Genomic DNA, 15,289 nt, shown 5'->3' on the forward strand with positions numbered 1-15,289 from the left:
CCAAGCACCACACCATGCTGCCCTGCTGCAAAGGCAAACAGTCTCCAGATGAGAGAATAATAGGAAAAGAGAAAAGAAAAATCTTTATAGCGCATGCGTCCTTCTGCTCCATTTTGTTTGGCTCTGTCTCTGCTGTTTGGACTGCAAGCTTTTGTGGGCCGGCACAGGTCTTCCTACGTGTCTGTAATGCACCCAGAACGTTTTTGGATGCCTCATACATAATAATGAAAATAGAGAAACACAGATCAATTTTGAGAGAAAAAATGCAGCAAAAATACAAATTCACCGACGACCTGAGAAGTGGAGCTCAAGCGTCTAGAGAAAAACAAGCAGTAGGTTTTCCATTTCAGCCATCAGAGGACAAGCCCTGTGGGTGAAGAATTCTCTTAGCATCAACGGGAATTCCACACATTGTGATTGATTATTATTTATATTACAGTCACAGCTACAAGCACCAACTGAAATCAAACGGCCCACTGTGCAAGCAGCTGTTCATACACTTCATAAGAGAGGACTCCTGCTCTAAGAGCCTACGATCTAAACAGACAAGAGAGACAAAGGGAAGGGAGGAGAAACAGAGGCATAAAGAGGTGAAGAGACTTGCTCAAGGTCACACAGCAAGTCAGTGGCAGAGACAACAACAGAAGGTGGGTCTCGATTCCCAGCCCAGTAACCCACCCCCAAATCACTAGACCTTCCTACACATGTGGATGGAGTAGCTTTATGCAAATTAATCGTCGAGTGAATTCAGTCAAATTATTCACACGCGTAAAGTTCACTACGTACAGAATGCTGGCAAAATCAGGGCCACAAAGTGCTTGGAAATCTATTCCTTACTCGGTAGCATGTCAGAGCGTGAGAGTCAGAGAGATAGCAGCCAGGGACAGCCTCCATGTATGGAGTCCTGCCTCACTGCCGGGGGATCTGGACTAACCGGCCTCACGAGGTCCCTTCCAGTCCTACGTTTCTACAGTTCTATGACGCTGCACCAGCAATCTCCAGGAAGCCCTGTCATGTTCTTTCACTGAAACAACCAGAGTCCTGTTGTGTTCCTTACACTGAGTAAAAGTCCTTCTCAAAAGCTATTTTACTGAAATGGTCAAGCAAAACCTTTGAAAAAGTTTGCACTGCTCCGTGGCTAAGGGCGTTAGGTCTTCACAGAGCATCGCATGTATTGTAAACTATGAGAGAATAACCCAGACAAAGCAAAGAGCATCGGCGGAGAGAAGAGATTTTTTTTTTCATCATGCCATTCCTTTAGTAGAGTCGGCTGCAACGTAACTTCTGCACTGGGATTTCGAACAGATAGATACACGAGGACTCCAGCATAAATGAAAGCGGGGGCATGTGTGTGAGTGTGTGGTTTTTTCTACTCCACTCCGGCCTTATCTTGAATGCTCCCTAGCGAACAGCTACGAGACATCCTAACTAGTGTTATAATCTGTGCAGTGGTGGAAGGAAATTAGCTCACCCTTTAAAGAATCTTGCGTATAGAGGGCAAGATGCTGTGGGGTGCTGGAGTGGTGTGGGGTACCCACCTCTTCCGGGAGGTGACCAGCACTTCTGGGAATGGGAACACAGAGAGCGAGAGCAGAGGAATGAGGCAAGTGCCAACCCTGCATACAATGTGTGTGTGTGTTTGCCTACAAACAGCAGCAACAGTGCTCTGCTGTTTCAATGCACACTACACCCGGCTCCTGGAGCAGTAGGTTATATCCGTGCTAAGCAAACATACATCTCTACCAATGTGGTACAGTGAAGCCCGTCCAATACATGGTTTTTGGTAATATTTCATCATGCAGTCCAAGGGAGAGGAGATTTTTACCTAACTCCCACAAAGACAAAAACAGAGCCGTTTCAAGAGGGGCAGGAAATTGATTTTAAAGAAACTGCTGTAAATAATTCTCCAAAAATAAAAAATTCCAAGAGAGAGAATTTGCAAATACAGGCAGCTTGCCTGGGAGCAGAGCTCCGATTAGCATTCCGGCTCGCACGTTTTTGGTGTTTACTGTTGCATCAAGCTTCGAGGTAGGGCATCCCCCTTAAATCCGATCAATATAACCCCCATCCTGTTTACCTTCAGTCTCTTCTCAAAGCAACGGGTCTTTCCTGACTTCACAGTAATTCTGCGATCACTAGTGATTACCCACAGCCCTCTGAAATACCTTCCTTTCTCACCAGACCATCCGTACAAGATTTTCTAATCTCTGATCCCTACTCACGGCAGACAGGAACATTGGGCATCGGTTTTACCTTGCTGTCTTTAGTAGAAAACTCAGAAGAGTTGGAGATTTTCATAGACTTGGAGCGGTGGGACTGTCGCCAGAGAGAGTCTTCGCGGGAGTATTTCACAGAACCTGTGGCTCTCACGCGGACCTTGCTGGTGCTCTGCACACTATTAACTCCAATCATTTCCAAGAGTGAGGGTGAGGGGGGAGAGGAGAGGAGAGAGAATGGCCCGTCCCAGACCAGTGCAAGGTAGTAAAGGTGGAGACAAATCTCTAAGGACTGTCTGTGGAATCTAAGCTGGAGTGATCAGCGTTTGCTTAAAATGCACCCGGCGGTTTGCTCCAGCATCTTCAACTACACTGTTTGGAGCCAGTCTGATTGTTCCAGGCATTGCTCACGTCACCAGCCCTGAAAAAAAGAGAGAGACAAACTCCACCCCTGCTCCCCTCCTTCCTTCAGCATCCACTCCCCCTCCCTGGACACACACCAACACAGGCACATACGCGGAGAGACAGATCCCAGATCCTGGAACAAATGGCAACAGGCCAAAGCAATTCATTCGCAATTCAGAGAGCAGCCCTTTTATTCCTGTGATGTCATGCCTCCCTCATTAATGTCTGCACTGAAATAAAGACACCACAAATAAAAGCCTGCAGGAACCCGTCAGGCACTGGGTCTCACAAGGGAAAAGGACTGATGCATTCCAGGATGCTACAAAACCAATCCTGGGGCTCTGGAAAGCGGTTAGGAAAATAAAGACACCCCCGTCACTGTCTGCCCTCTAACAGCAGTGAGATGCAGATACCGCCCAGTGCTCTCCAAAGAGGCATGCAGTGCCCATTGCAGGATGGGGTAAAATTGAGGTGTTAAGTGATTATCCGAAGTCACCCAGTGAATGGGTGGGCCCAGGCAGGGAAGGAAACATTTCCACACAGGAACATGGCCATGGCCAGCACATCCACTCTGGTTATCAAACTGTGGGCAACGTGCAGCACCCACCTAAAACCCCACTCAGACCCCACTTTGAGGGCGAAAGGGATTTTCGGCCCCTGTGCCGGCCTCCATGCAGGAGCAAATGCCGCCCCATCTACATGCGCCAGCTGCAGGGCGAGCGGCTACTCCCAGCCAGGGAGAGGAGCTGGTTACCTCGGCGCTGCAAAAGCCCCATCGTTTCTGGCTGCCGGAGACCCAGAAACGCAGCAGATTGCCCGTCGCCATAGCAACCAGCTCAGAGGCGCGCGCTCTCTGCTGTGCGCGGCACGGAGGGAGTGGCAGCTGCTGGCACCGGACGGAGCAGGTAGGCCGCCCGGCCACGTGGGGCAGAGGCACAGACGATGGCAGCCTCGCCCCGAGCCCAGGAGAGAGGATACCCCTGCAAATGGCAGGCTCATGAACGTGCACACACACCAGGCTGTGCCAGTCGCGTTGCTATCCACCTCGACGGCCTTTGCACTGCTGCAGTACCCCCGCCGGCTGCCAAGCAGTTGGAGACCCGTCGTGTCCAAAGGCAGGACCAAGTAAATCATCTCGTCTGATCCCCTGCACAACAGGCCAAACGACCTCCCTGGTCAGATTCCCTCAGTGACAGGGGAATCCTCAGGGGATAGAGTGTGGGGTTCGCCGGCTGGGTGCCACATTCTCCCCACTCCCTCCCTCAGCTGCAGGGCAGCCAGAGAGCACCGCTGTGCTCCGGCTGAGCCAAGCTGGCCTCAGGGCACTGAGGAAGTGCTGCAGGTTAGCGCAGAAATGCGTGTGATACCGGAAATAAACCAGATGCCGTCTCCCTCCCACTCGGTGCTCGGACCCCAATCGGCACGGGGCCTTGTCAGACACTCAGGTTCCAACAGATGGGGGGGTGTTGTCAGCGCAGCAGCCGTGCGAGGGGCACTCGAGACTTCTCCATCGGCCGCAGATCCGTTCTGCTCCTTCGTCAAATCTCCCGCGCCCAGGACCCCGACCCAACTGGCAGCTGTGTCCGTGAACGCCCCTGCGCACTGACTGGACGTGGCAGAAATCACCGCTGCCACGGGGCCACCGCTAAACCCTTCTCTCTCATTAGCGCCTGCGTTTTCTGCGAGGAGTGACGGCTTGGTCTGAAACCCACTTTCCTTTCAGAACATCAGCTCTTGCACTTGCCAGTGCGCCCCTGAGAAGTGAGCCAGTCACTCACATCGACTGTATTCTGCACTCCCCGGCTCAGGGCAGGAAGAGCATATGGCTTTCCTTAGAATCACCCCGCTGTCATCTCGAACGAATGCCTCGGCAGGTATACCTACTGTACTGTGCCCTACACACAGCAGTCACCCTCTTACTCCTCACCAGCATTAGCAACAGCCTGGTAGTTCTGTGCATGCAGACTATTAATGTATCCTTGCAATTTTATTGCAGTCTTCCGTGGATTAACGACAGAAATCTCGGTGGCGGAAGGCCCAGTCTATGTGATGCCACGGAAACCATGATGAACATCCCCTACAACTGCTCCAGACAGGTCAGAAAGACAGAACTTGAGTCAATCAAGAGATACTTCAAGGAAATAGAAGTCAGATGGACAGATCCTCTGCTGGTATAAAATCAGTGATGCTGGTGGAGCCACGCAGAGGATCTGATCCTATTTGTGGAGGCTAACATAAGAACGGCCAAAAGTCCATCTATCCCAGTATCTTCTCTTCTCACAGTGGCCAATGCCAGGTGCACCCAAAGAAAAGAACAGAACAGGTAACCATGGAGTGATCCATCCCTTGTTGCCCATTCCCAGCCCTGACAGAGACTAGAGACGCCATTCCTGCCCATCCGGTCTAATAGCAATTGGCATAGATACATTCATGGAGGTTCAGAACCCCTGTTCTGGTCTTCACAACATCCTCTGGCAGGGAGTTCCACAGGTAGACTGTGCATTGTGTGAAGAAATTCTTCCTTTTGTTTGTTTTAAACCTGCTGCCTATTCATTTCATTTGATGACCCCTAGTTCTTATGTTATGGGAAGGAATAAATAACCTTCCCTTATTTACTTTTGCCACACCAGTCATGATGTTAACACCTCTATTATATTTCCCCTTAGTTGTCTCTTTTGCAAACTGAAAAGTCCCAGTTCTATTAATATCTCAGCTGGTCCCTATCCCTAATCATTTTCATTGCCTTTTTCTGAACCCCATTCAATTCCAATGTTTTCTTTTTTAAGATGGGGTGACCACACCTGCCCACAGTATTCCAGCTGTGAGCGTACCAAGGGTTTATCAAGCAGCAATATGATATTTTCTGTCTTAATGAGTCCCAACACTCTGTTCGCTTTTCCAACCGCCACTATAAATCAGCATCTCTGAAAATCAGGCCTTTGCCGTCTCCTTTTGGGCATCCAACATTGGGAAGGCACAAATGAAAATTTTGGTCTCAATTATTAGGTAGGTTTAAGTGAAAAAACTCCACAAAGTTACTGGCTTGCTCATCTTTTAAATTCCTCCGTAAGTCCTCTGCCAGGATGCCTACTGACCTCCAGTATGTCGCGAAGCTGAGGCAGGGGGCAACCTGAACCCTTGACTTCTTATACGGTGATTTGCTCCTTTTCATGCTTCACCACCTCCTCCTCATGCTCTCGTCCACTTGCAGAACTTTACCATCACCTAGACTGTGAGGTCTGCAGGGCAGGAAGTATCTCCCTGAATATCACCTGGCACAACTGGGCCCTGATTCCCTGGCCCGACTGCTGTGTAAATAATTAACAGCAACAGGAAGAAATTAGCAAGCATTTGTCTGGACACTTTGGAAACAGTCAATTAAAGGAATTTATTTTAGTTCAAAATATCAGGGGGTGATACAAATGGGAAAACTCGACACTGTGGTCCTGGAAGAGCAATTCGATAGGGGCTTGGTGGAGAACAAAGGCCTCGTTTACACTCCAGAAATAGGCTGACCTTAAGCAGCTGCACTCTTGAGCCACAGCATGGTGGGGCTCTGGATGTCAGCACCCCACAAGGCCCCCCCATTGACAGTTAATTGGTGCAACCCTCCGGGTGAGGGCACACACCCCAACAGAAAGAGCTAGTGTGGACATGCCAAACCGGTTTAGTAACTGCAGGGGCTGTAGGTTGACATAAAGGTACGTCGATTTTGTTTTGTAATGCAGACTTGCCCACAATAACTCCTGCTTCTGTATTTGAAGAAGAGCTTTACTATCTACAAAGAGATTAGACTCCATTAGCACCACTCAAGCCTGACCCTAGTGAGAAAATAATAAAATCGCAACCCACCCCTGACACCAAATGATATATTGGTACAGCATTCATATTAGGACACAGAAAAAAATCAACAATATTAAGTAAATTGGGGTATTCACCAGAGGAAGATCTTCCTCTAATTAAAAAACAACAACAAACGCATACTCCAAACAGACACAATGCAGGTGGGTTCCGTTGCATGAACGAAGCATATCATATATATCTTCTTAAACATGGCCACTAAAAGGCAATCAGCAATTGACTGTCTTCAGGGAACAGATATTATAGGGATATTTAATAGAATGATTTCTGAGGTCTGTTGACCCAGCAGAGGTTAACAACCTAAATTAAATCTTAATGTCTCAGTCGACCATGTATACAGCAGTCCCTGATACCCGACCGCAACTCCTTTTGTCTTCTACACGCACAAGTGGTCAGGGAAAGGCTAAAAATGAGGAGATGTGGTAATAGGATAACAGCATGTTTCATGCATGGTTGGAGGATGATGGATTTCCATCTAGCTTTCTGATGTTATCTAGCCACACTGTCTTCATCCTAGCCATCTTGGCCACAATACACTACTACACAAGACAAAACATTTACAGAGTCTGAGTCTGATCCTACCCTCCCCCACACAACCTTGCTATGTTCTTTAATTAAAATACATGGTGTACAGGTGTGTATGATGTGTCTGAACACAACAAAGCATCCAACACTTCCATGGAGCTGACTCTGTAAGTCGGCAAATCGATTTAAGTCAACCGAGTAACACCAACATAGTCCTGTGGTGAGTCCAGTTTTTTTTTTGTTTGGGTGTAGGCGGTGGGGATAGAAGAACGAAACATTGCACTTGAAACCAAAATAAGTCGCTGCTGAAATGAAGTGTCATGTTACTAACCATGAAGAGCACTAAGAGACGGAAAACAAACTCCTTTGCGATAACAGGGATTTCACGGATACTGCACAAATGCTGAAAAAAATTCCCGCTGAACATTCCCATTCCAACTGCTAGAAATAGAGCCAGGGAATGAGGAAACTTCACCTCCCACCTAGACCGTCCCCTCAGCCCTCATTAACATCTTATTGTAGGTCGCGCTATGTTTTTATTTATCCCAAAACAGGGAAAACCTGCAAGGGAATCGGGTGTTTATTTTAATAACTATATTCCATTATGTCCTCCGCTCCCAAAGCCAAACAGAGTTATGCATTAATTGAAATTGCCACTTAAAAGCTATCAACATATCATTCCACATAAAAATGTCATTATATTACAGCTGCCCAATGCCGAAGGAGAGACGACGTACCACTGAAGACATCCATCCAAAAAACAAATCTCATCTAGACCAAACCCATGCACCACAAGTAAGGTTACAGTAAAGCTGGTTTCAGAATTCACTGCTGAATCACACATCTGCATACACACAGGAAAAAAACCATCTCTGGCTAGTTCACTGACAACCTTGACTCTGCACTGGCAATCAATACTCCCCGCAGCTGGGCCCAGATGGGACGCTCTTCACACGGACTTCTCTCACATCAGAGGCAGCTGGATGAAGGCGCACGCCAGCCTCTGATTCATACAGCCGAACATAATCCACAGCCTCAGGGCTCCTTTCACAATGGCCTGGGCTTTACGTGGGCATCCTGTACTGCACTCGGGGCTCTACCTCCAGAGAGAAGCAGCACGGAAGGCAAAGGCCAGGGGCAAAGCTGGGCTGAGGTTTAAGTCAGCGCGGCTCTAAGCAAACTGCATTAGGCTGCTGTACAGCAACCTCGCCAGAGCTGCTTGCCGGCTTGCCCAGGCCTCCCTGTGGAGCTGTCTGCCATGGGCACAGCCTCCCGACGTGCTCCTTCCTGTTCCTGGCCCCACCTCCAGCATGCCCCCGCCTGATGAAGGGACACAGGGCAACGTCGCCAGATCTGCATTGCTCCAATTCCCCGACCCCAACCCCAACCAGCCCCTACGGGTCGGTCTGCCCTGCACGCTAAGCCCAACCTCTGACCCAGTTTGAGCCCATGCCCTGTGCCCACCCACCCACAGATCAGTCCGACGTGGGTCAGCAAGCTCACGGCCCTGATCCTAGGACCTAGCTTTGGGGGTGGGTCAGAGCCGGGGCCCATCATTTTGCAGGGAAAGCCGCAAGCTCAAGTCAGAAGGTCTGCCTAGGGAAGGAGGGACTCGTGAGCACAGCGGTGAGACCCTGGTCCAGCAACTGCAAATGCAGGCCTGCAACACCATCCGGCACTTCTGGTGGCTGGAAAAGACACCGAGTCCACAAGCCCGCAGATCTGACCTTTCCACACAGCGTAGGCATTCCTTTAAGTCTGTGGTGTCCAACCAGTTCTGAAGCAGTAGCCACTAGAACGGCTACAGCTCTAGCAAACTAGCCACACGCAACCAGCCAACTAGCCACACGCAACCAGCCAACTAGCCACACGCAACCAGCCAACTAGCCACACGCAACCAGCCAACTAGCCACACTGCTCAAGCCAACTAGCCACACGCAACCAGCCAACTAGCCACACTGCTCAAGCCAATAGCCACACGCAACCAGCCAACTAGCCACACGTGGCTAGTGGCTTGCATGCTGGGCACCAGGGCCTTTAGTGTCCCCTAATATCTTATTAATACTCACACCTCCTCATCAGACTCAGTGTTCTGGTCAATGTCAAGCATCAAAGAAAAACATCAACATTCATGCTGTAACATGGTGTTATAATCTGAAAGGAGCACAGTTTCAGTAGCCATCAGAATAGGGATGTAAGAGTTTAATGCTGCATGCTTATCGGTTCCAGTTAACGGTTAAACTCCTGCAGGCCTGCAGGCCTGGCAGCTTGTGAGGCCAACAGCGTTTAACCGTGTAACCAATTGAATTGTAATCGGTTACACGGTTCATGTTTTTTACATCCCTGCTACAGAGAGTAGCCCTGTGCCATTCAGTGACTAACAGAGCGCAGGAGCACAGAGGACAGACACAGCAGTCATTCCCAAATCAAAGGAAACGGCATTTTTAAAAAACATGGTATAAATTATATTTCTACTCCCTCTTTCCCTGAGTTGCAGTACAGAATTGAAATCCCTAGCAGATCAGTGGGTGGAAGATCAAAGAATGTTTCTCAGAATTTGTTTTCTACCCACGTGGAGGTGGGAGTAATATGTCAGAAGGACCAAAATGTATGTGTGACATTGTATTAGAGATTTCCCGACTACGAAGGAGCCGAGGCTTCTGAAATTTAAAGGGACAGTCCTCACTATTTCTAAATAGCACGGTATGTATTTTCTGAACTGACAATCTCGACAATTTTGAGAGCTAGGTGGAAAGCTCAGAATGAACATGTTCATCTTCTACAGCTGCTAAACATTTTCATAGCTTTTATCAATTTAACAGGATGCAGAAATGGACTGTTCCTACCTTGAAGAATCCATTTTGAAATGGCCCACATGCGGACAATACATTATGGAAACTTGGCCTTCGTGGATGAAAACGAAACCCTAAGCAATCACTCAGAAACCGGTACCAAACTACACAGCTGCTGCTGTCAATATTGGAGACTCTCAGCTGATTCTGTCTCATTCCCTGCCACCTGGAGGTCTGCCCAAAAATCAGGGCCCCGTTGTGCTAGCTGCTGAATAAATATGTAGGGGTGAAGAGTTTTCTTCCCCAAAGAGTTTACAACTTCAACAGCTAAAGACTGAGAGCCGCACAGAGAGGCAGAGGTCACACCAGCAGGACCAACAAGGGACAGGGTCCATATCTTCCACCTCCCAGGCCAAAGCTCTTTCCTCTGGGCCACCCCTGAAGCATATAAGAAGAGAGTCTGTATTTTGTGATCACCTATTAAAGGTTTTGTCTCCTGAGCAGTTCGCCACTGCTCAAAAAGCATTCATTCCCTCTGCTCAGAGGCACGATGCTGGTGGACAGAATGAGACTTTTGCTGGTAGCTGGTGTTGATTTCTCAGACAAAACAGACTAGGGCTTATCTGCCTTTAGAGAAGGATACAGATATTAGAGATTTCTGCTGACGTAGCTGGACTCCAAAGTCTGGACCAGACATCCACCTTAACAACAACAGAACACTGATCGTGCTAATAGCTCTTAGGGACAGATTCCAACACCCCTTCTCATCTGTATTTCAATAAGGCTATTTATGGAGTAAAGCACTACTCTGTGTAAGAGCATCAGAATCTCACTAATTAGTGAAGCTACTCAGCAGTACATCTGCAACATTCACAATTCTGCGTGATAAACAGGTTTGCTTTAACTGGCTTCGGTACATAACAGGTTCTAATCCACAACATCCTAACCACTAGCACCGGAGAAGAGATTATCTCACAGGAGCACTGGCAACAAGCAGCGGGCAGAGTTAAGGACTCTGGGAATGACCGTGGTGACCGGGGTTAATTTGTTAGGGGAATGGGCAGCACATGTCCGCGCAGGATGATGTCTGCAGATGCTTTTACTCTGCATTTCCTGGGCTTTGTGTTTTGCAGGTTGGCATTGTTACCTTTTAGCAACCTGAATGGTTTGGAGGCAAGTGATTTTTTTAAATAGTTCAATGCATTAGAATGGGCTGCAGAAAACAACCGGAAAATTGTGTCCCTACTGAGAAAGAAACTACAAGAGACTGCCTTGATGCCTTCGATCTTGCGTGCAGATTTGTGTTGGGTTCTTTTGGTAAAATATTCTCCTCATTCTTGATCCCACATTGAACGGAATGGCTTTTTTTTTTTAAGCTGCCTATGCTGCTGCTGTCCCCAGGTGCGATACTATACCAATAAAAGCACTCTAGGAATTAATACGGTCAGGCAGCGGTCCTCAGCCTTTCCCTACTGTCACTTCCCCAGGACTCCCTTGTGATCTGGCTGCAAAGTAGCTGGCCTCCCCTTTCCATTTTGCAGCCGCAGGGGGTTAAAACCCCTTAGTGGAGCACCCATGCGGTGCACAAATGAGAAGGCGTGCAGTGGATACCAAGGAAAGCAATTACTGTGCACACATCAGTGTGATCAGAATGATTTCCTCTGGGTAAATGAGGAGCAACTTAGCATCTTTACACTCGCCCCCTTTCTCCATTAGACATCTGAAATGACTGGACTGGAACAAACAGGATGCCAGGAACCCTTTTCTAACCAAGCGCTGCTTTAGAGGGCGTAAGGAGGGCGGGGGGGGAGGACCCATGCTAGAAAGAAAGGCATGAGACAAACAAACAAAACCTTAACTAAGTGCAAGACGCTGACAGCCAAGCGAGACACATGCTGCTTTGCCGCTGCCGCAGGAAACTGCGGCTTTCAAGGAGTCAGATCAAGTAGTCACAGGATTTCGGAAATGCGGGGCCAGGTTTCCAACAGGTCAGCACCTCCGAGCTCCCACGTAAAAATGTGGCCACTTCATTTCGGTGCCTCTATGCACCCAAAATGGCTTTGAAAATTGGGCCTTAAATGTCCCACGGCTTCAAGCTGCCCCCGTCAAACATTTCCTGACAACAGCTATAACTGATTAGTCTTTATTGGGGAGAATTGGGCTCCTGTCTCCTCTCCGTTTGGGACAGTCACTCCAGTGCACAGCTCCCTAACCTCCCATCAGCTCTATGAATAGCCAGAGCCTTCCACCCATGCGGCAAGCACGCAGCAACGACACACCGGGACCGTTTCCATTCTGGGTGTTAACGGGGAAAGGCTACTCTAAAACCTCGTCTCGTTCCAGCTCCCTCCCTCGCCAACCCAACAAGTGGCCTTGCTTCTCTAGGGACACTACAGCAATGACTCTACAGGTCCAAGAAAACCGCGTACTGCCCTGGGCGCTACAGGCAGGGATCACCTTGGCTCAGAGCTCAGTAACACCGTGTGCTTCCCTACAGTTAAAGAGCCTCTCTCACAGCCTAAGCGTGGCCTTTGAGGGTGTGTCTATACAGCAGCTGGAAATAGAGATGGAATAGTGCAGCCGATTAATCGATAAGCAAAAGCGTATAGGTTAATGCTATAGACGACATGCATTTCCCTCTCCCCCCACCAGTACAATTTTTAGCAGGCTGGCTCAGAGTTGGCTTGCGATGCGTCCAGGACCTGCCCCTACTGCGGCTCTGCATTTAAAGTGTATTAGGAGCCAGGCAGGCAGCCCAGCTCACTTCTGGCTTGCGCCAAGTCCGAGATCTCAGACCTCCCTCGGACAGGGGCTTCTGCCACCCTGATCTGCTGCATCTGTATCAGAGGCAGCAGCGTAGGGAGACAGGCAGTTGGTCCGCGAGGGGAGCTGGTTTTTAAACTGGCTCCTCTCATAGACCAGTTCCCGCCTGGCACCTTGCACTGCTGCTTCAGATAGAGAGGCAGCAGCGCGGAGTGGCAGGGGCTCCTCGGGCGTGGGGCTGAAGCGCACTGGCTGCCAGCCCCACCCCCGGGGACTATAGAATAGTTAAGTAACCAGTAAGAATTCATGAGGTTAATCAGCTATTCAATTAACTGATATTTAACATCCCTAGCTGGAAGCTATAATGCCCAGTTCCAATTGACACCCTTGCACTAGCTCCACTCACACTAAGCCACTAGGTACAACCGTGTTGTCGCGGCAATATGAACAGGCAGTGGCTTGCATTAGCTGCCCATGTACATGCCCAGAGGGCCAAATGAAGTTGTATCCAGCCTGCCACGCTACTGTTTCTAGCATACTCACTCAAACAGACCTACCGTGGGTATGTCCACTTTACAGCAAACCAAACCTCCCAGCCGTTGTGTAGACGTACCCACAAAGGCCTGCTTCCCTAATGAGCCCCAGAAGCCTCTTCCTGCACCAACAACAGCCTATACAGTCCCTTCCTTCCTCTTCATCCTTCCCACTCTTGCTGGAGGTGAGGTAGACGCACCTTTTCATGAGCTCTTCGTTTACTAGCACAATCACCGCCATGTCCAGTTTTGACAAACATCCACCACCTAACACAAATCTACAAGAAAGGGTGACTAAGTGCACGAGAACAGTCAGAGCAGAATAGACGAATGGCACATTCATCAAGAGGAGCTCATGGTGCCGTTCTTCAAGAAGGGCCACAGTGGATGCTTCAAAGGCAATTCCAAAATCTCCCAGCCTCCCTTATTTCTGGATGATTGTGCCATGGGAGACATTTCTACATGGCCCCCGGGTTGCTGACTAGTTTATGGGCCACTGTCATTTCACACGAGCTGTTGAAACTGCCGGTGCCGTTCCTCATAGACTTAAGGCCCGAACTCCTGCAAAATAAGCCACGGAAGTCCACCCAGTAGTTCCCAAATCAAGCCCTATATCTTGGGACTGGAACAGAGCATATTCCCACACATGCAAACTTTTCCCTTTCAAATCTTATCAGGTTAGTGCCCTTGAATTTGACAGATCAGCTCGGCTCTGGATGGTGTCCTTTGGAAATTACAGCTGGCTGCGAGGACAAGAAAAGGGTTCACAGGTTGTCTTATTCCATTTCCTCTTCCTCTTCTCCTTTCTAATATAAAAGAATGCTGAACATGTGCCTCTCCTCTTTGTAGGGCTAGAACCCCCCCCCCACACACACACACACTCTCCATCTGACAGGTCACCCTCCTGGTCCTTCCAGAACCCTATGCTGGAGCTGGGATGTTTTTCTGGAGCCATGGCAACCAGGCTGAATGCAGTCTCCAAAGGGAGGGTGCACAGCACCACCGATTTAGCAAAGAACCCATATTTGCTGGGTTATCCCCTGGATCTCGTCTCACTGCATAAAGCTGGACATTTTATTAACTGTGACTACCTAGCGCCCTTCCCAAGACATACAGGGCCTCACTCATGCCAGTGTAAGTCCAGAGGAACTCCAGTGAAGACAATGGCGTTATACCAGCCCAAAGGAACAGGAGCCAAAGGAGACTATGGCCCGTAGATAAATTATGCCTCTTATCTAGTCCAGCAGTTTTCCAACTTTCCCATACGGAGACCACCTGTCCCGTCCCATTTAGCCAGAGACCGCGTCCGGACTCTCTCCTAATACTGCTCATTAACGTTCATTAGTTTCTGGTCAATTTCATCTGCCTCTGTGCTATCCAATTTCTCAGTCTTATTGTGAGGTCCCTCAAGCTGGCCCCCAACACATACACGTGTACACACAGCAATTAACCAGAATTCCAGGTATACTTGCTCGGACATGCCTCCAGTGCCGCTTGCTACTAGGGATGTAAAATCCCGTTTTATCGGTTAGCTAGTTATATGTTACTTTTAACCAGTTAACCACGGGATCCCATGGGTGGGGGGAGGCCAAGGAGGCATCCCTACTTGCTACCCTGGGTTCTTCTATCTATCGCAAATCTGCCACTGCTCCCCCATGTAAATGTAGATAGTGGTCTGACTCCAGATTTGCTTTTGGAGTGAACAACACCGCCACATAAGGCTACACAGATACAGTCATCACTGACATTTCATATTCCTTGCAGGGTTTTATTAGCCTTCCAAGGATCCAGGAGTTTTTACTAGGAAAATGTACTATTTTAATGGGCTGGAAGTAGAAACACGGCCAGGAAGTCAAGGTCAACCTGTCTGATCAGAGATTGACACGATGCCAAATCTCTGGTGTGGCTGGCATGTGTAAGCTCAGAATCCAAGGGTGGGATTTAAAAAGAAAAAGGCTTCACCCCCAAAAAACCTCCCCTAATTCTGCTTGGATTTCACAGGTCTGATTTTCCCCTCTCTGAATACCAGCTAACACTACGGAGTCTTCCTGATTTACACCTGTGCATGGGAGGGAAGAATCACAGCCCATGGGCCTGATTCGCATTTACCCCGAGGACCCTTTACTCTAATCTGATGTGTAAGTAACAACTGGCACCCACTTTGAGGCCTCTGCACTGCCAGAGCAGCATAAAG

General features: G+C 48.9%; 1 protein-coding gene across 8 annotated transcripts in view; it reads right to left on the reverse strand.

The window, feature by feature from the left end:
• The window catches only part of PSD3 (pleckstrin and Sec7 domain containing 3), a 128,556-nt gene that overhangs the window by 44,015 nt on the left and 69,252 nt on the right, over window positions 1-15,289 (reverse strand). Inside the window, exon 1 of one of the 8 annotated variants that reach the window (XM_075931351.1) lies at window positions 2,254-3,388. The exons of the other annotated variants lie outside the window; for them this stretch is intronic. Within the exon in view, the coding sequence (XP_075787466.1) occupies window positions 2,254-2,412 (159 nt within the window). The 5' untranslated portion in view covers window positions 2,413-3,388. Of the gene's footprint in view, window positions 1-2,253; window positions 3,389-15,289 lie in introns of those variants that run through there. 8 annotated transcript variants of the gene reach the window in all.

The sequence above is a fragment of the Pelodiscus sinensis genome, chromosome 6 (genome assembly GCF_049634645.1).
Source record: "Pelodiscus sinensis isolate JC-2024 chromosome 6, ASM4963464v1, whole genome shotgun sequence".
NCBI classification, from domain to species: Eukaryota; Metazoa; Chordata; order Testudines; family Trionychidae; genus Pelodiscus; species Pelodiscus sinensis.